Source organism: Molothrus ater, chromosome 4 (assembly GCF_012460135.2).
Source record: "Molothrus ater isolate BHLD 08-10-18 breed brown headed cowbird chromosome 4, BPBGC_Mater_1.1, whole genome shotgun sequence".
Lineage (NCBI taxonomy): Eukaryota > Metazoa > Chordata > Aves > Passeriformes > Icteridae > Molothrus > Molothrus ater.
In genome coordinates this window covers 63145566-63164951 of record NC_050481.2, presented here as the reverse complement: position 1 = coordinate 63164951, position 19386 = coordinate 63145566, and the positions used below count along the sequence as shown (strand labels likewise).

Genomic DNA, 19386 nt, shown 5'->3' with positions numbered 1-19386 from the left:
TTACTCCATATGCATATCCAAAACCTGGTTATGCACATTTATACAGCAAATGAATGTTTACCTTTGAATGTTCATCTGTGAATAAATGTCCACTGACTAGAACTGAAAAAAAATGCTATGGTTAAAACTTCTACTGCAAAATGTTTTTTTCACATAAGTGTTATTACAAAATATTAGTGCATTTTAAATTATTTTCTGTTGCTTACTCTTTTGTTAACTTGTTTTCCACATTTTAATACTTTCATTTTTTTTCCTAGGACTGAGTAAAACATTAACATAATTTGAAAACTTCAGAATTCGAGGCTTTCACATTTTATTTTGAGTTTTGTGATATTTGTCAAAGTTTGGAAAATGCATACCAAATGTTGTAGACTGTTTTTTAATGCAAAAACAAACAACTGTTCTATGAACTTTGAAATTTCAGAAACATTTTTGTATGACACATCTTAGAAATGTTGCATGTTTTAATATGCCTACCGCCATTTTGCAAAACTTTGGCAATAAGAAGCATTTTGAAGCTTCCATCTTGGCTACATTCAGATTTTACAGCATTTGAAAAAGCATGTTAAAAAGTCATTTTTATGAATACGTTGCAAAGCCTGCCAAGTATGAGTAGAGGATTTAGGAATAAGGTCATACAAGTGCAAGTGTACGACTCCATATTATGCTAAGTTAAAACTGATACTAATGTTCTGTTGCTTTATTCCTTAATGGCTTTTGCTTCAAACAGTATTTATAAGCTGGGTTGGAACTATTGATTTTATTTAATCTGTTGGAGATGGCCTTTTTAAGCATCTTTTAATATTCTGTAGTTAAAGTGCTTTCTTCTTGAAAAATTAGGACATGCAGAGACCCTATATTAAGAATTACATATTTTTATATGTCTATGTTTTGTACCAAAGAGTTTGTTTATTGTTGCAATGCTTCTTTTTTGAGGAGTGGAATAATTCTTGGCTTACAATTGATAAGTTTCTTGTTGCCAAGTTTTGAAACTTTTTAGAACAGTGTTGATCTATTATGAGTATTATTTATAGAAACATATTAAACCATTGGATATCATTAGGGACATGATCAGCAAATCACTTCTAATTGTGTTAAAGCCTCTTTAAAAAGCTGCCCCATTGCTTTTGGTAATGGCTCCTTGGATGGTTACTGACTATCTGTAAGCTACTGATTCATTGCAGCTCCAAGTAAAATGGGGTTACTTAAATCATCATCTGATCATACCCTGTGATGATAACATCCTGGTTTAAAACTACGCCATGAATTGAATTGAAACTGTGATAAAATATAATTACTCTGAGAGAAAGTCAATATAATGAGGAAGTTTGCAACATTCTGAATCTTTGAATGTTCAAATGGCATGCTATTTTTGAGTTAAGATGGGTAAAACCCATCCAGAATATAAAAACGTGCACCCATTGTCTGTAAGACTAGAGCCTTGCTTTGTATAAAGAATTAAAAAATCCTGCATGTGTGTACAGATTTATTAACCGCGTAAAATTGAAGACGTGTTCAAGGCTCAGTGAATTGCAGCTGTTCTAAACTGCAAAACTCTTACAATAGCAATGCTGATGGTCTTAATTATAGTGATGCTAGTGAACATTGCTGCAATTGAAAAAGTTCCTAATTAACATGGGATCTTATTTCAAGGCAGCATTGAAAGAATTGAAGATCTTCATGGAAAATAAATGTGCTGAAAATGTACATTTTAATAGCATTGCACTTTCTGACAAAAACTTGTCAATTTTGGGTTTTTCCCCAATAGAATTTTTTGAACTCATATCCAAAGCACAAAGTAACAGAGCAGATGACCAACGTGGACTGCTAAGGAAAGAAGACCTTATTCTTCCTGACTTTCTTCGTTTACCACCCACTGGACCAGAACCATCCTCATCTACACCCGCAGGTCCTAAAGGCCTCAGCAAGCGAGTTTCAAAAAGCGATGGCAGTGATGGATGTACATCACCCAGTGGAAAACAGGAGTCCCTGCAAAACTCTAATGAAAATTCAGTAAAGAAAGTGGGTTACTCAGAAAACAAACATAAGTCTGCTTTGGCAGCACTCCACAGCCAGAAGACTTTAAGCGTTCCTTTCAGCCCTCCGTTGTCTCCGATTCCGCACGCCCAGGAGAGCAACGCCGCGGTGTGGAAAAGGCAGTCCAGAGAGCTGCAGGCTGAAGGCATTCAGATGGTAGATGATGAGAATGTGGCAGACTTGACTCTTGTGGCTGAAGGAGATATTAGCAGCCCTAACAGCACTTTGCTACCACCGCCACCACCAACGCCACTGTCAGACATCAGTAAACTCACGGAAGCCAACTATCCGCCCCCAACTCCTTTTGCAGGTAATCAGGAAAAATCTGGATTTCAAAGATCCAATTCAGGTATTTCTAGATTTTAATAGTCTTTCCTTTTGTGTAAAACTACTTCTCCTTGGCACTGTTAATCAGTATTTGGCACCCATTAAAACAGCAAAGAAAATTCTCTCTGCACCTTAATTTTTATTTTTTTTAACCAAAAAAAGTAGGAAAAAAGATTTTAATTGCCTTAGTCTGTTCTAACTGTAATACTTCTGGTTGCCTTTAACAATGTACTTTTGTTTGGATTTGGCATGTAACCATAAATGGCCACATGCAGACAAACCTTTGAAATACATCCACATGCTATAATTATCTCATTCACCCTCAGAGTACAAAACAGGATATCAGCATTTTGAGCTCCATAGCACTGTTGTGTTCCAGATTTTCTGATCCATTTCTCATAATGAGATACATGATTAGGGTTTGGAAGTTTAAGTACTTTAACAAAACCCCTAATTATTGAAAATTGCAGTATTGTTTATGATTAAAATTTTAAATGGATAAGCCTCAACTTAGGATATATTTCACTAATAAATTTGATATTTGGGACAAAAATAAAAATGTTATTTTTTTTAACCCGTACTTTGCTACACAGAGAAATAGATTGCATCTATCACACTTCCTCCCAGAATATTCACATATCAAATAGCTTTCTAATAGATAATTTTAAAGAAAATATGTAACTTTTTTAGGATGTAAGTTTCATGGTCTAGCAATATCACAGAGCAATATTAGCCCAAGGCTGAAGTATGGAATTTCTTTATAAACATGGACTCTACTAATAATTGCTATTACCAGAAACAGGAATTTGAAGACAATGGGTGTCGTGACATTGACATTTACAGTCATTGTACTGTGCATTTTAATGTAAAATATAAGAAGAGGTATCTATGTGCTACATTTATTTTTGATGTTTCACAAACATATGGTGCCATATTTGTATGATCACATTTCTTTGTGATGTGGGAATATACATTTTAATTATTTATCTTTTTACACAGAGTATTTGATACTGTTCTTTATCTGTATGGTTGATGATTTGTAAATACTTCTTTGGTTGTTGGATGCTTATAAATGGCAATGCAGATTATTTCTTCCTCTTGGCATTTTAAAAGCCAATTCCTTTATTAGTCGTATCTGAGAAATGTTCTATTAGCGCTACCACTTAATTTCTGAAACTGAGTATTAGACGGACTTGTAACCAGTGCCTATGGATAACAGAACCACAAAATGTACTTCAGACATATTGATGTATATATGCATAGATTTGTGTTGGTGTCTTTCTGATAATATGTCAAGTGTACAACATAGGTATCAATTTGCATATTTTTCAGTGAGAACTGTTAAAAAAAACCATTTGCACTTAAAAAAAACTTCATGAATTTACAATATTTTAATGCATGCTTAAGTTTCTGTGTAACCACTGAGCTGTAGCTTTCCCTTTTCCCACTTTCTACTTTTTACTTTGTAGAAATCTTTGTGTAGTTTTCACATGTATTTTGTATCCTTGTTCTCTCAGGAGTAATAAATTCTAGCTATAGTTACGCAAACTGGTTTTAAGCTTCCATTTTATTCATTATTTAAAAATTCTTTCAGTCCTGGATTAAGAATTCTGATTGAAATTACCTTCTTACGACAAACAGATAAATAGATATGAACAAGCAATTACCATGAGACAAAGCTGACAAACATTAGATTTATTAATAATTTAGACATCCAAGGGCAAATGCTGTCTTGAGATGCTGATGGGTCACATGTGAAATCCATAGCATTGGCATGTGCTCCAGAAGGCAAATAAGACAGGAGGTTTCTTTGGAATTAGTCATAACAGGAACTCCTGAAAGGAGAATTTCTTCTGTCTTTGGGTTCTTGGGCTAAACTTTATGTTCATTACTTTCCTTCTTATTTTAAACTAAAGCAACTCTTCCGTGGTCTTTAAGAAGTGAGCTGGAGATCTCAGCTCATTTGATGTGGAGTAACCAAAGTAACCACCTCTTTATTTGGTAGACTTGGGTAAGAAATGAGGGGTTGGTTGGGTGCTGGAGACCACACTACTCTTTTCACTCTTTGAGATGGGTCCTACATAACAGCACTCTGAAGCCTAATTGAAAAAAAAAATAATTCTGCAGAGAGGCGTGCCGTGCTGTTAACTAGGTCTCATTGTGTTCTGGGGAATGAAAATCCAGTTTTTCCAAAAGTCACTGTGTTCTCACATATTTGTGGGCCTCCATGAAAGAAAATAAAGCAGTTGAAAGTCCTGTAGCAGTTCCCCTTCTAAAATTATTCAGAGTTTTTCACAACAAATAAGTAATACCGTCCATATTTAATTTAATTTTTTAAATGGATTTTAATTAGCATATATTTCAACTAGTGTTCTATACTTTCAGTGGTGATTGTGCCTTATTATTTTGTCATAGTCACCCATGAATGAGTAATCAAACTAATTTTGCAAAACTGAAAATCTAAATTTCTTTTAGCTTTCTGACAAAACAGATTTTTTTTAAGGAATAACAAAATTTTAAAAAAAATATATAAAACACCTTCCTTTTTTGCTACAGTCTTATTGCATATATTAGCTGTATTCTACACTCTTCTCACGACACACTACTATTTAATGGGAACTGTATTCTATTAAAAAACGGTGATTTTATGGAAAAAATGTGGGGTGAATCAAAACTTTTCTATTTTCATGATTGGAGTTTGCATGGAAAGGCTGTTTGATGATGTACATAATTATAATAAAGACTTCTGAAAACTCTCTCCAGTCAAGAATTGAAATCTCAAAGGACTAAATCATTAATAATGGTTGCTTTTTTAAGTGCTTTAATGGTTGTTCATTCATAACCCCCATCAATGGAAATTGCATTTCTGATTGGTTTATTCAATTAAAATGTTGGGATATAAAGACAAATAATGACTACATAATTTGCAGAGGTCTCTGGTCTTGGTTCCAAATTGGCCTAAAGACAAATGACGTGTGTGCTTACCCTGCACATTTTGGGCTTATAAATGCTGGGAAAAGGACTGGGAGGAGTGAAGGGGTCCCTCATGTTCTGCAGGGAGCAATTTGCTGATGTAGCAAGGCCAGGCCAATGTCCATCCCTCTAATGGGTAACACTTGGGGTTTTTTTCACTTGATGATCTAGAAAGGAAAGTATGAACAATGGAAGTCAGCAAAATAAGGTTTGCATCACTCTGAGCTATTGAGAACACATTTTCAAGCTCAGTTCTTAACTTTCTGAAATAAGTGAAATGTTTTTATACTGTATTAATACTTAGCTATGAAGTAAATAGCAAATAAATTAGCAACACAAGAATCATTACTGATTCTAGTTGCGTTACTCATCAAGAGAAAATGTCTTTATTTTTAATAAGCCTGCTAGTTCTGGCAAATTTCCCACTTTAAAAATCAGATGTTTCTGGAATCTGAAGACATTCTTTCATGTCTCTGCATATAATGGTGGTCCCATCTGTGGAAGAAATAATTATTGTGTGGTGTGATTGGCTTGAAGTGATGCATTCATTTTTGAAAGTGTTAAAACGCAGATTTAATCTCCTTGGCTTTTGTTTTGTTTTATTTTTCTTTTTTTAATTGCCTGGTATAGTCTGGGTACTTTGAATGCTGTCCAGTTTTTCCCAAGAGGCTGGGCACATGTGTTACCCATGGGGAAGGCAGCCTCCCAAACCTGTAGTCTCCTCAGGAGCTGTGAGTATTAAGCCACAGGCCGTGCACTGACTTGTTTATTTGCAATATTCCACTGGTCTGAGTTGTTCATGTTGGTTTTTGCCTCTACTACAAAGTAGGTGGGCATTTTGTCATGATAGCAACTGGGCTGTTTCACTAAATACCGTTTCAACCTGAGATAGGACAATTTGCAGCAATCCAGATTGAAGTGTACGGACTGTAGATTTGAGTCCAACAAATTGATCTTCCTTCTCTTAAAAAAATCCCTGTTGTTTTTGGGGCTTTTTTTTTCAGCTAGGATGAGAATTATTCTCAAAATGACACTAGAGTTACAGTCAGTGGAAATGTCTACTTGTCTACCAAGTATGAAGGTCTTTTTTTTAAGGAGATGTATAGGCTGGATCCAGCAATGCACTAGAAAAGTTTAGTCAAAACTACCTTTTAGCATATGATGTCATTGGTTAAGATAGAGAGCCAGCTAGGGGAAATAAAAGCATGGTGTACTCTCTGTAATTATGCTTCAGTAGAATGTCTGTGGAAGTTAAATAATTAATTTAGACAGTCTAAAGTTATATAGCTTTTTTTTAAGAAACCGCTTTTTTTTTCTGAAAATAGATTTGTACCCTCAAAATAAACTTGCTTACTTTCTTATTGAAAAGAAATCTTTCAGAAATTGAATAGTTAGTACCAGGGCTAGGATGTTTTTGTTGTGAAAGATAAATTATGCAGAAATAAAATGCAGGGTACTTTCTCAGAGTCTGGTATAGGCTATTGTTCCCAAAGCCCAAAAAAAAAAAAATCCCCAACTGATCTTTTTTTATTATTCACAGAAAAGATGCAGTACCCCACAGCTGAAGACTAAAGATCAGATAATTAGAACGGAGATCAGTGGTATTTCTGTGACTTTTGCTATTTTGGCTACTAAATTTTTCAATTCTAATGGTAATGAATTCCAAGTGGAAAAAAACCTTGTGGTAGTTAAGGAGATTAAGAGGTCATTAAGAGAAATCACATGTCTATCTTCAAATTTTGAAAATAAACCTTTTTTTTTTCTGTAATAAATGATACAATATTTTATGTAACTAATATTTTATATAATCTCTTAATTCATGTGGCATATTTTAGAGACAGTCCAGTGGTGTTCCCTGTGTAAATCAAGATAACCACATGAATGAAAACATTAATACAAATTCAAGAAAAGGAGGTGATTATGACATAAAAGATGTAAGAATAATGTAAATCATTATTTTAATTATTTTTAACAAAGGCTGTTTTCATGTGGTAACTTACATCCTTTACTGGTTCTGTGTAAATTTATAGAAGATAATTGGATTCTGGATCAATATAAAGAAGTACCCATGAGAATCCAGAAATACTAAGGCTGGGATGTGTTAACCCTCTTTTAATCAGAGCATGATTCAATGGGAGAATTACATGTAATACATGACTGTGATCCACAACAAACAGAGGAGAAGGGGAGTTTAGAGCAGACAAGTGGGAAGCAAGGAGGACCTTGGGGGATGATTATTTGAAATGTAAACTTATTTTGATCAAGCAACAGGATAAACATTTTAGCAAGAATTGCAAATTTTATCACTGGCTGAACGAAATGTTAGAAAAATGACAGCTGCCCTCTGAACCAAATGCACATGGGCTAAAGCCAGATCTCTTCAACTCATGGCAGCATTTGGATGATGAAATGAACTTTGCTGAATTGTTGGTAAAATGTAACCGGTAGCCCAGTGAAACCACATTTTAGACTTTCATAATTGAAAAATAACCTAATGAATGGCAGATTAAATTAAAATGGATTCAAGTAATTCAATCCACTATCTCCCAACTCTGCAATAATTATAGGACTCTGCAAAAATTAAACCTGCTGATACCGACACTGATGGAAAACCAAAACAATAAATGCTGGAAGATCACACTGAGAGCTGAATATGTGTAGGCTGCTGCAGAGTTGTTTTATCGTATCTACTGCTTAGAAAGTAGTTAAAATTGTTTCAGATTTAGCAGTAGAGAAATGGAAAGTTTGAGCAAATTGGACAGTGTTATTGAGGGCACACATGTCTGCCTGGATCAAAATTCAGAACTTTTAATTTATTTGTGGAGTGCTCCTGGATTTTAAATGATGTTGTTTGCAGTTCCCTTCAGCTGCTGTTGTAGCTGTGCACATGAAGGGTCCCTGCTCTCAGCAAACACAGGTTACAGTGCTCCCTCTTTTGCATCTGTATGCCACTGGTGAGCTCCCTATTCCATGTGATAGTCCAAATTTGTCTTTCTGAATAATGTGTGGTGCTTTGTTCTTCTTGTGAATGCTTTGGAGATGAGTGCAATGAAAGGATTTCCATCTGCCCATTTCTAAACTTAATGCTGCAAATGTACTCACAAAATTCCCAGAAAAAAAGGTAAATAAACTGCTAATGTAGAATATTGCTGCTTTGTAGCACAACCCATTTCCTGGCTTGATGCCTTCATTTTACTGAGTCAGATTTCAAGGCACTGAGCATATGCTGCAGTTGCTGTTTCATCATGCAAGTGAAATTCAGCATATAAAGTCAAATTTCCTTTGCAAAGATTTAGCATAAACTGTAGGTAGGAATCTTTTATTAAGTCTGCTTTCTCCTTGGTGCTGTATCAATTAAGAGATAAAAAGAAGGAAACTGCCAAAGAAAATTTAACCTCTGGTGTTCTAAAACTTTGATGTAAAGTATCCTTTTCCCCTCAGAAGCATAATCACTGTAGAAACTTAAAAAAAAAAAAATTCTTGCAGTAGTAACAGTATGTCAGCCAGTGTGAAGTCATTCATCCACCACTTAAAAGAATCCATGTGTGGGAGGGCTAATATGTGGAAGTAGCATTTCCTAACAGTTTAGGACAGAAAGGGATAAGTGTCTTTCTGAGAGTGAAACTGCCAGATTACGTCCATGTTAAGGAGAAGTTATTTATATTGATTTATTTCCAGGACCCTGAAACAGAAGTGACTACCTATTCACTCACTATAGAAGTGGCCATCAAAGGGCTCCTTTTTTCAGTCTCATGTAAGAAAATGCCAGTGTGGTACCACCTTGGGACAGGCTCCATGGAGTCAGAGGCTGGAGCAGTGTCTGCCCAGGCTGCTGTGTCACAGCACACTCCAGAGCCTTGCTGCCTGGGAGACTGATTACATTTGGGGCTGGAACATGTCTGTAAATCACCAGACCCAGGAATTGCCCCTGAAAACTGCAGGCCTCTTCTCACGAGTTATATTCTAAGTTTTATGAAATACTTCAAGCAGATTTTTATCTGCTCTAAGTCAGTACAAAATCATTAATCTGGAGCTCATTCCCTTTAACTGAGATCAGATCCTCTCTGACATTAGAAGTCAAATGCCTGGGATCAATGGTATGAAAATCAGCAGGATATTCTTGTTATCTTTCAGTAGAACTTAGAGCCATCTAAATGGTTAATGGTTTTGACAAGAACAGTAGGATTTTAGCAAATGTAGAATGATGAGTGAAACCCTAAATTTACATGGAAGAGATTTTATTAAAAATCGTAACTAAATTTAGCACATTGAAGATAAATGCATTTATTGATTATGGTATAGAAACAATAAAATTGCAAGGTGTTGTGAGCAGGCCTTTAAATCCCCAAGCATCTGCATTAGACTTAGAGTTATATGATCCTCTCATCTACATTTGGCTGTTAATGCTGCTCCTGAAATTTCCAGGTTTTTGTGACCTTGTCTCTGTGTGGAATTTGGCCACATGCTCCCTTATTCCTAAACTACCTGGAAGAGAGTGTCTTGTGATCTTTTGCTTAGATCTTAAAGTTGGAGGATTATTTAATACAGAAGAAGATTTCCCTTTGTCTTTATATAGTTCTCCATAATGACAATATTAAATTTAGAGTGCTTGAGAAAAATCCAAATATCACAAAAAGAGAAATATTGGTAACAGAAAGCAGGAGATCAGCCAAAACAGTGCTTGATTGTAGTCACCTTTGGGAAAATGCAGATAGGTGCAGTTAAGCCTTCTAAGCAGTCATTTGGCTGTGAGTCTGTGACACAGCAGATCTCTGGTTTAAGGACAAAAGATGACCTGCATCTTCCCATCTTTAAACCAGCTGGAACATATCAACGGGATCAGATGCACAAGAAAATTTCCCAAGAGCTGTGTGGAATGCTTAGCAAGGGAGGAGATTACCAATAGGTGTGAATGTGGAATTCCATCCTGGAAATTCACCTCTGTGACTGCTGCCATAAGCAGTGTCTGTCTTTCTCTACTGAAGTTAGGTAGGACATCTGAGAGATTAGATCTGGGGAAATGTAATAACATTCCTGACATGCTCCATACATGGCAAAGCATCTGCAGAGCTCTCCATGGAGGTATTCATCGCTACAGTCAAAAATATGTGAAGAGAAATTTTCCCTGTGAAGGCCCTCTGCACCTTAGATGGTGCCCTGCACAGCTGAGTGTCTTCAGGCATTTGTTACTCAGAAAACATGAGGAGGAGACCAGTGTAAGAGTGTTACAAACTTCATTGAAACCTCATTATAAAGCTCCACTAAGTCTAAAGCTCCATGCAAGTCTTGAGTCTGCTTAAAAACTTGTGGGATACATTTATACACAAGCTGGTTTGGCAAATCTCGCCTACTATTTGTGATAAATAGCCTTGCTCCATAAAAGCTCTTTCTTAAAAAAAATGAGGAAAAATTTACATTGAAATATTTTTTCTGGGTAGTGCTACTCTTGAAATCATCTTCCTATTTGGTGAAGATGAGATAAGGTATTTTCTACTCTGACAGGAAAAGTGAAATCATCTTCACAGTATCCTCCCTTAGTAATTCCACATTCTTTTGAACTGGTATTTTAGACAAGATGTTCTCTTTTACTGCTCTGACTCTAGTAGTAATTTATTTGATGCTGCAGAGAGATTGCTCCTAAAAAGGACATTAATAGAAAAATATGTCTATAATGCGGATGTGTTCTTGTTCAGATGAGCTTATGTCTTGTGAAGCCTGAGAGCAAGCATTGACCTTATTTCTGCTGTGCTCCTATTGGGCAGCTTGCACACCCAGTTGCTTTGTGTGCTGACTCAGTGACACCATAATTCCAAGACTTAATGGCATTTCTTTTACTTAACTGTAGAAGGGCTTAGCACCCAAATAAATTCAGCAATACTTGCACCTTCCATAGTGTTCCTCAGCAGGAGTTTCCAGCTCTTTCATCTCTTGTCCCTGTTAATGCAGGCTGTGTCTTTTGACTGTGGAAAGTGTTTCAACCTAGTCCAAGTCAACAGATATGAGACCTTCCACCTCAATCAAAGGTGTTCCTTTGCATGACATTTCATAGGAGGATGTATTCTGAGTGCTAGGACAGCTGGGTGACTCATGCTCTGTCAATGCCATGTATTTGTGGTAATTTGTCATTAGTAGGCATTTCAGCAATTTGTAGCTCTTTTAAAGCAACTTGAAAGGAGAGTCACAGGTTTTGCTCAAAGGGCGTAGAATAGTGGATTAAAGAGATCAAGAGAACAATTCAGTACACTCATGTTAAGATAAACGTTCCAGAACAGAAAAATAGCATTTTGCAGCCCAGCCAGGCAAGCAGCAGTTAAAATTAAGACAATGTTTAGTTTCAGTAGGGATATTTAAACACAAAGTCTAATCCAGTCCCATTAAATGTTAGCTGCAATTTAGCAGGCTGCAGTCATGCTGGGCTAGCAGGGCTGGGAGCTTTCTGCCTCTCTCTGCTCAGCTGATTTGTTTGGAGTTTGATCTAATTCCTCTGAAAACACAGCAAGCACTACTGATGCAAAATACCCACATTATTCATGTGGGGCTTCACTGTAGCTAAAACACTAAGCATTGCACTACTGAGGATTTAAACTTATTTTTCTTAAATAGAAAGCTTTAAGCCTCAAGAAGACCCTGGAGTGATTTGATTGAAAGTGTGTGAAAGTGCTTTTTTTGTCTTTTTCATTTGCATTTCCTCCATTCTCCATATCAAAAAGTTCTTGATTACGGTGATTATACATGGAAATTTCTTTTCCTTGCATAAAACTGTAGCAATCACTTAATGGAATAAACACGAATAAAATATTTGAAAGACAGCTGTGGGATTTAACCACACCAGTCTCATGGGATTTGTGTGGCTAAACATGCTGGTCAGGCACTTGGATGTACTGTGGCACAAAATTTTGAGAATGTCAGATAAGATCGTGTCTTTTAAAAGATGGATAAGAAGATGTATGGAAAAAGGGAATTAAATATAAAATAGGAGTCCCTACTCAGGCCTGCTTTTGTGCCTTGAAAGTTTCTCTTTTTTTTTTTTTCTTGGCTCTCTGTTTGAGCTAATGAAAGCAGTTCTCTGTCTCTGAAAATGTTGCCCCTCTTTATATCATCATGGGGGGAGCCTTAGTTCCAGAAACCATGTTGCTAACTGTGGTGTGAATCCTGAAATCAACTCCTTCACCCTTCCCTTCTTGCTGCTGTTGACACAGGCAAATCAGCCTCTGTACATTTGCTTTGAGAAGCTCCTTGCACTTTGTAGGGTCACACCTAACACAAAACTGGCTTTTGGGAGCTCAAGGGTTAGAACTACAGTCTTGGGAGAGTGATGACTTTGTGTGAATAGGCCTGAATCCTGGCAACTGTGATTTTAGATGTAACTCAGGTGTTTCTTGAGTGCTTAAAGCCCTCAGACCTCAGAGAGTTGCACAGTCCTCAGAAGGACCTCAGTAGGCTGGAGAGATGGGCAGAGAGGAGCCTTCTGAAATTCAGCAAGGGCAAATGCAGGGTGCTGCTCTGGGGAGGAACAAGCCCATGGAGCAGCCCAGGCTGGGGGCTGACCTGCTGGGGGCAGCTCTGCAGAGAGGGGCCTGGGCTGGACACAAGGTGTCCATGGGCCAGCACTGTGTCCTTGTGGCTGAGAGGGCCAAGGGAGTCCTGGGGTGAGTCAGGAGGAGCAGCGCCAGCAGGGCAGGGGAGGGGATCCTGCCCCTCTGCACAGCCCTGGTGGGACACATCTGGAGTGCTGTGTCCAGTTCTGGGCTCCTCAGGATAAGGAACTCCTAGAGCAGGTCCAGCAAAGAACTACTAAGTTGGTCAAGGGTCTGGAGAATCTCTCTTGGGACGAAAGAATCAGGGAGCTGAGCCTGGTCAGCCTTGAGAAGAAGCAACTGAGAGGAGACCTCAGCAATGTTTATAAATATCTGCAGGGAGGGTGGCAGAGGATGGAGTCAGGCTCTGCTCAATGGTGCTGAGCCATAGAATATGAGGCAATGGCCAGAAACTGATGCACAGAAAGTTCCACCTGATATGAGGAAGAACTTCTTCACTGTCTGAGCACTGGGACAGACTGCACAGAGGGGGTGTGAGATCTCCCTCACACTGGAAATATTCCAGAACCATCTGGACACAATCCTGGGCCGTGTGCTCTGGGATGATCCTGCTTCAGCAGGCAGGTGGGACCAGATGCCCTGCTGGGTTCCTTCCAACCTGAACCGTCCTGTGATTCTGCAAAGTTGTTTCTTTTATTCTTGTCCTGTGGCCCATAATTGCTCTGTTGCAGTTCAGGACAGTGACCTGCAACTTCAAATAATCCCTTACTAGTCTGCTAGAGAACTAAGCCCTAGCCAAGTAAAAATACTATCTCAGCAGGGTCTTGGAGACCAGTTCAACTGAAGGAACATCTCCCATTCTGCCCCAGTGGAAGGTCTATATTCTCCTCCACCTTGGGTTTGCTGCTGTGAGAATTTTTTTTTTTCTAGAGGTGTACAAAATTATTCTAATTAGTTATTTTTAATGGAGTCTTTTAAAAACTCTGAAAAATGCTACATTAAGGCAGATACATATTAGTATTTCACATTTTTCTTTGAGATCCAGTGTTTTGTTAAATTTCCATCAGTAGGTCTCTTTGGTGGATGAATATCCCAGCTGACTACCTTTGGGGCCTCAGAGAAGGCTGCAATATTGAAAACTGCTAAAACCAGAAGATACATAATTCTCTTGTTTTGTGTTTTTTTGTTTTTAATTCTTCTGTTAGGTGCAAACAGAAAGAAAAATGATTCACAAGGGACTTCAGGAAACTCCTATGAGCAGACCTCTCACAAAGCCAAGGCCAGCAGAAGCTTTAATCCTCCTGGTGTGAGAGGGAACCCTGGAATGCAGCTCCCTGTGAACAGGATAATTGATGTGGATGGGGTCAAGCTGGAGGACTCTGGGACTCGCTCCTGTGACGATTCTGAAGGGAACCTCAGCTTTGAAGGTTACATCTCTGAACTGAGATCTTGCCAAGGGAGGATGAGGACTGGAGTTTACAGGACGTCAGACCTTCCCTCTCTGATAGCTGTAAAGAGTGAGAAGAATAAGGCCACTGAGAATCAGTACAAAGCTACTTTTGTTTAAATCTCTGCTTTTAATTAAATTTTCTGGTATTTTGCTTGGCATCAGCAACAATGGAGATATGTATTAGAGACATGTTTCTGCAAGATGGAAGTGGTTTTCAATATCCATTTGCCTTCAAAGAGCTGGCTAGAGACCATCACTTCTGATATGAGTTGGAAGTCCTAGAATGAAAAAATAGTATTCCAATGAAAGTATTGAGCTATTTGGTTTTGCTTTTTGCCATTTCTGTATTATTTTCCCTTGGATAATTCCATTGAACAGTGCAATTAAAATAATGATTTCAACCCCTACCCTTCTTGTCTTTATTCAAGACAAACTTACTTTAAATTCCCCGATCCAAATGTTTTATTTAAGATAATTTCAGTTTAATCTTCTAATGGTATTCCCTGTGTTTTAGTAGATTTTTGAAATGTAAGTAAAATCAGTTACCGCTGTAAAAAAGATTAGGATATTTTCTTAATGTCTTCCTGTCTGTCTCATAACATTTGGGAAGAGGTCCAAGTGGAATTCAGTCTTGTCTAATGCATTGCCTGGATATATGCAATAAGACCATTGTTATACAAGCAGCAAGAAGCAAACAATAACAACAAAAACCAACAAAAAAAACCCCAAAAAACAACCCCGCCCCATCCAACAACAACCAAAAAAACCAAAACAACCCAAAATTGTGAATTTCCTGTGCTGGGAATAGTTTCAATAAGGATTCAGTGCCTCTCCTTCTGGTTGTTCATTTTAGTTTCAGTTACTTTTCTAGCCTTAGGTGGAGTTCTGAGAAGGAAAAGATATTCAAGACTGCTGAACATGTTGGTTTTGTCACCTGCTCCCTTTCCTCCATTACCATTTCTTCAGGAGAGATTATAAACCTGGACATGCAAAAGAGCGCATGAAGAATTGAGAGTGTTGGAAATCTGCTCATCATACTGAGTGGATATAGAGAGACTTCTGGGGGGTCATTGGTTTGAAATGATTGTGAGAATTAAAAATTCATGCTGCATATCTCCTGGACTGCAGGTCCACACGGGCAGTAGGTTTAAAGCATCAAGGGAAATATTGATTGATTCCTCTTTCCCTGCTCCTAAAGCATACCAAGAATAATCAATATTCTGAATAGTTGAGTGTAGGGGGATACGGTATGGGTAAATAAAGGTAGTATAGAATGTAATCTTACCCCCTAAAGAGTTGCAACTGAACAATTACTAAGGATTAGGAGCAGGCCTGATATTAACAGGCCACAGCTGTAGCCAAAAAGAAGAGTGTTATAAAAGGGTGGATTGGTTGGCTGAGGGGAACTGGAGTCAGTTGGCTGCTGTGAGGGTGAGTTAGTGTCTAAAGGAGCTGCCTACGAGAAATATCAATGAGGCATGCAACTCTAGCAATATGGAACCTTTGTAATATAATGACAACAGTTGAGAGTACTGGATTCTGTCACTCAGTTTCTTATACTCAAATGTGTAAGGTGAGAAAGAAGGTATGCATGATTTTTGTAATAATAAATTAAGATTCCTAAAGTTTAATGTTTAAGTGTTACATCAAATGCTCCAGTGAGATTAAGGGATACAACACCCATTAGCTTTAATACTTTATTTTTTTTTTCTACTGGTAAGTGATTTTGCCTTTGATATTGAGGAATAATCCTTGTTGACATTAGACTTGACTCAGTGTGGGCCCAAATGAAGGTATATGCTGTGAAAATAGCTGTATTTTTAAAACTTTTATGCTTTAAACTAATTTTAGAGTCATGATAAAATCGTGGTGGTGTAACACTACTAGAGAGTTGGGAAACAGCAGGCAGAACACAGCCCAGTGATGTGAAAATACTTCATTATTTATGTATTTTTAAAGACTTTATTTCTTCTTTTTTTTTTTTATTTTAATAGTATTTTACCTGTAGTTGCCCTTAAGCAGATATTTCATTGCACAGATAAATGGATAAATGGCCATAATGTTTTTCCTATTTTCTGGAAAATTAATAGCTTTGTTCTAATTGAAACTAAAATTACAGTAGTCAAACTCAAGAGAGGGCTTTTTGACCTGGGATATGCTTTGCACTGCTTTTGTGTCTTGGAAAATAAAATCCTAGCATCTGACAGATAAAAACTTGAAATTCAAATGCAGTCATTACAGTCTTTATTAATCTCTGATCAATATATTAGAGAAAACAAGGTTGCTTATCTTAAATTGTGCAAGGGCATTCAAGTGACTGGGAGTGAGCAATGCAGAATTCTTCATCTGGAAAGAGAGACAGCTGAGGGGAGATGCAAGAACAGCTGAAAAACCTTGAGTGCCACGGAGAGGGGGGTTGACTTTCACACTCCTTTCTAATGCAAGGATTAGGGGCCATCAGATGAAACTAAGAGAAGCCAGGTGTAAATCCAAGAGCTCTTTCTCCACCCTCTCCTGTTTTCTATCCCTGAGCTGCTGTGCTCAGAAAAACAAGCAAATGTAAGTTCATAAATTCTGAATGCAACAAAATGGATTTTATTGTATCAAGGATTCAAATGGATTTTGACAGCATGGGAGTCAAGTTGTGTGCAGGGAAATGAAGGATGTGGAAGAATGGAGTTTTCTTTAACTTAGAGAAAAGCCTTGGCATAATGCCTGGAAATCCTGTAAACAAAGGGGCATGGGAAAAGCTGTTTCTCCCCATGCTGCACTGTCATGCCAGTCAATAGCAGATTGTTTAAAAGAATGACTTCTTAGCTAGAACTAATAGAAATTAATTCCTTAAACCTAGAAGTCATTAATAATATTAGCTTTCTTTTCAATATCTGGCAGAATATAAAAGCTAAACCAGCTGGAATCAGGAGTTAATAAAAAGGAATGTGGGCAGCCTGTCTCTGGCTGATGGTTTCCAATATTTTACTAGGGATGTGGTCTAGTTTTTATTACTGAGTGACTTCAGCATTATAACATGATTTGAAGTTGCCTCCTCATACTGTGATGTACACTACTAATCAAATCTACTTACAGTTAAAAATCAGCCTAATTGAAGCCCTGCTTGATAACTTGATCCTTTATCTTGCCAGCTTGTTCCTGAAGATAATTGAATTCTAGCTGGCTTTATTTCTCTTCTAGTTTTCCTGTTTCTTTCCATGTGGAAACTCCACTCATGCAGAGTTACTCTTTTCTCTTCCTAATCCCATGATGATAAATAAAAAGGGTCTTTCCATCCTTTTAGGTGGAAGAGGGAGATCTACTGACCTGTGTCAGTACTCAAACCTGAAACTGTAACAACCAGCAATATTAAAAACCTCCAATCCCAACACTCAGAAAATCCTGCAGCATTCCAAATCTTATTTAATGTAGCAGTTGTCTTATATTTCACTTGTTGTCATGGTATCTGATTTTCAATTGTAGTTGTTTCAACCTCATTGGTTCCACAAGTCACAGTTTTGTTGTGGTTTAATTTTAAAGGCTTTGTGAAGAAGAGAAAATATAAATCCAGGCAAACTTGCAATGAGACCTCCCCCATAGGATTACTGTAGTTTTGTGCCTTGTCAACAAGTTTGTGATATAACACGCATGCAAAATAAATCACTGTGCAGTTTAGCTCTGGGGAGCTGTGTGACAAAGAACTAAGGGGTTATGAAGACACAAACAGGCTTTGCAAAGAGACTTTGCAAAGCTTTACTACTTTGTGGGAAGGAGCCAATACCTGGCTGTATTGTCCTTTCTCATGCCTCTGGAAGTCTTCTGGGACTATTTAATGTCCTTCAAAGATGCTGTGTCCTTCTGGCACTACTTCTCTGCCTGCAAGTTTTGGTTTCCTTGTGCCTTTGCTGTAGCCTGAATTGCATTATTCCTGCTTCTGATGCTGGAATTTAATGTTCTTAACAGAAAACTTCTAGAAGATGTGGCTCAGCTGGCAGCCTCCTTGTCTCATTGTAGCAGAGATAACCAGGACTTATGAGCATATTTTTATTTTTTGGAAGTAGCTTGATTTTCGCCACAAAACTGAAATCCTTGCCAGTAGTTGTCTCTCAGCAGCGGCACTGATGCTCACCCCAGCCCTCTCCAACACACATTCAACAGCAAATACTGCAACTACTGTCATTTAAAATGGTCTCTCCCAAGGTGCTTGGTAGCTGGGAGGCAGGGAGAGTGTGTGTGGTAGTGTGATGCAAACACCTGGAGGCATCTTTTCACAATTTCTCAGAGATTTTGAAAAGTTTCCAAAGGCTCAGTTAGACAGCAGCAGGTCCTTATCCAGGGGTGTGAGAAGCCAAAACAGATCTGAGGCACCTCCCAGCTCCCAGCCACGGCTTGGTGACTTGTGTTTGGAAATGCCCCTATTTTCTGCATGAACAGACAGATTTCCAAGCCTTGTGGGATTGTAGCAAACCTGTGTGACAACAGAGTTGCTCTGTGGGCAGTGTGGGTGTTTACCCTGCAGCAAAATAAGTGGCACATCCAGGTGCTTCTCTCTGTGCTCTTGGAATAGCATCCCAAGTTTAGCATTGTGGAGTGATGGAGAACTGTGAGATTTGTGACCCCTAATCCAATGCCAGTTAAAATACAGGAAAAGATTTCATTGATCTTACCAAAATACTTCCTTTCTGTGGACCAACTGTCACTTTTAGCCAGGTTACTATTGATTTTTTCAGAAGAAAAAAAATTTTTGAGAAGTGCTGGATGATCGCATCTGCAAATCTTGCCTGCATTACTCAAAATATTAGCAAATCCAAGATGTTGCACATGAACCAACTTTCTGAACTGTTTGTGTGAAAGAGAAGAAAATTGTTGATATTTTTGTCCCAATTGATAAATCTGTTGTACAGTCTAAAATGCTGCTGTACAGATTTTTATTTTTTCCTTATTTGTGGTTTTGTCTTTAAATATCTATATGATCAGTTTCTAATATGAAAATGCACACTGGTTTTCTTCCTCATCCCTTATCTCCCCAAAGTATTAAGAAATCCTGTACTGCATAATAATGTTTATAGA

General features: G+C 37.8%; 1 protein-coding gene across 8 annotated transcripts in view; it reads left to right on the top strand.

Moving 5' to 3' along the window:
* RGS12 (regulator of G protein signaling 12) overlaps positions 1-14732 on the top strand; it is an 85849-nt gene extending 71117 nt beyond the window's left edge. For 4 of the 8 annotated variants that reach the window (XM_036381565.2, XM_054514521.1, XM_036381570.2 and 1 more), the window contains one exon: positions 1769-3912. In XM_036381565.2, coding sequence (XP_036237458.1) covers positions 1769-2403 — 635 coding nt within the window. In that variant the 3' untranslated portion in view covers positions 2404-3912. Of the gene's footprint in view, positions 1-257; positions 3913-14080 lie in introns of those variants that run through there. The other 4 variants (XM_036381568.2, XM_036381566.2, XM_036381571.2 and 1 more) reach the window with 3 other exon arrangements.
* The last annotated feature ends 4654 nt before the right edge of the window (positions 14733-19386 follow it).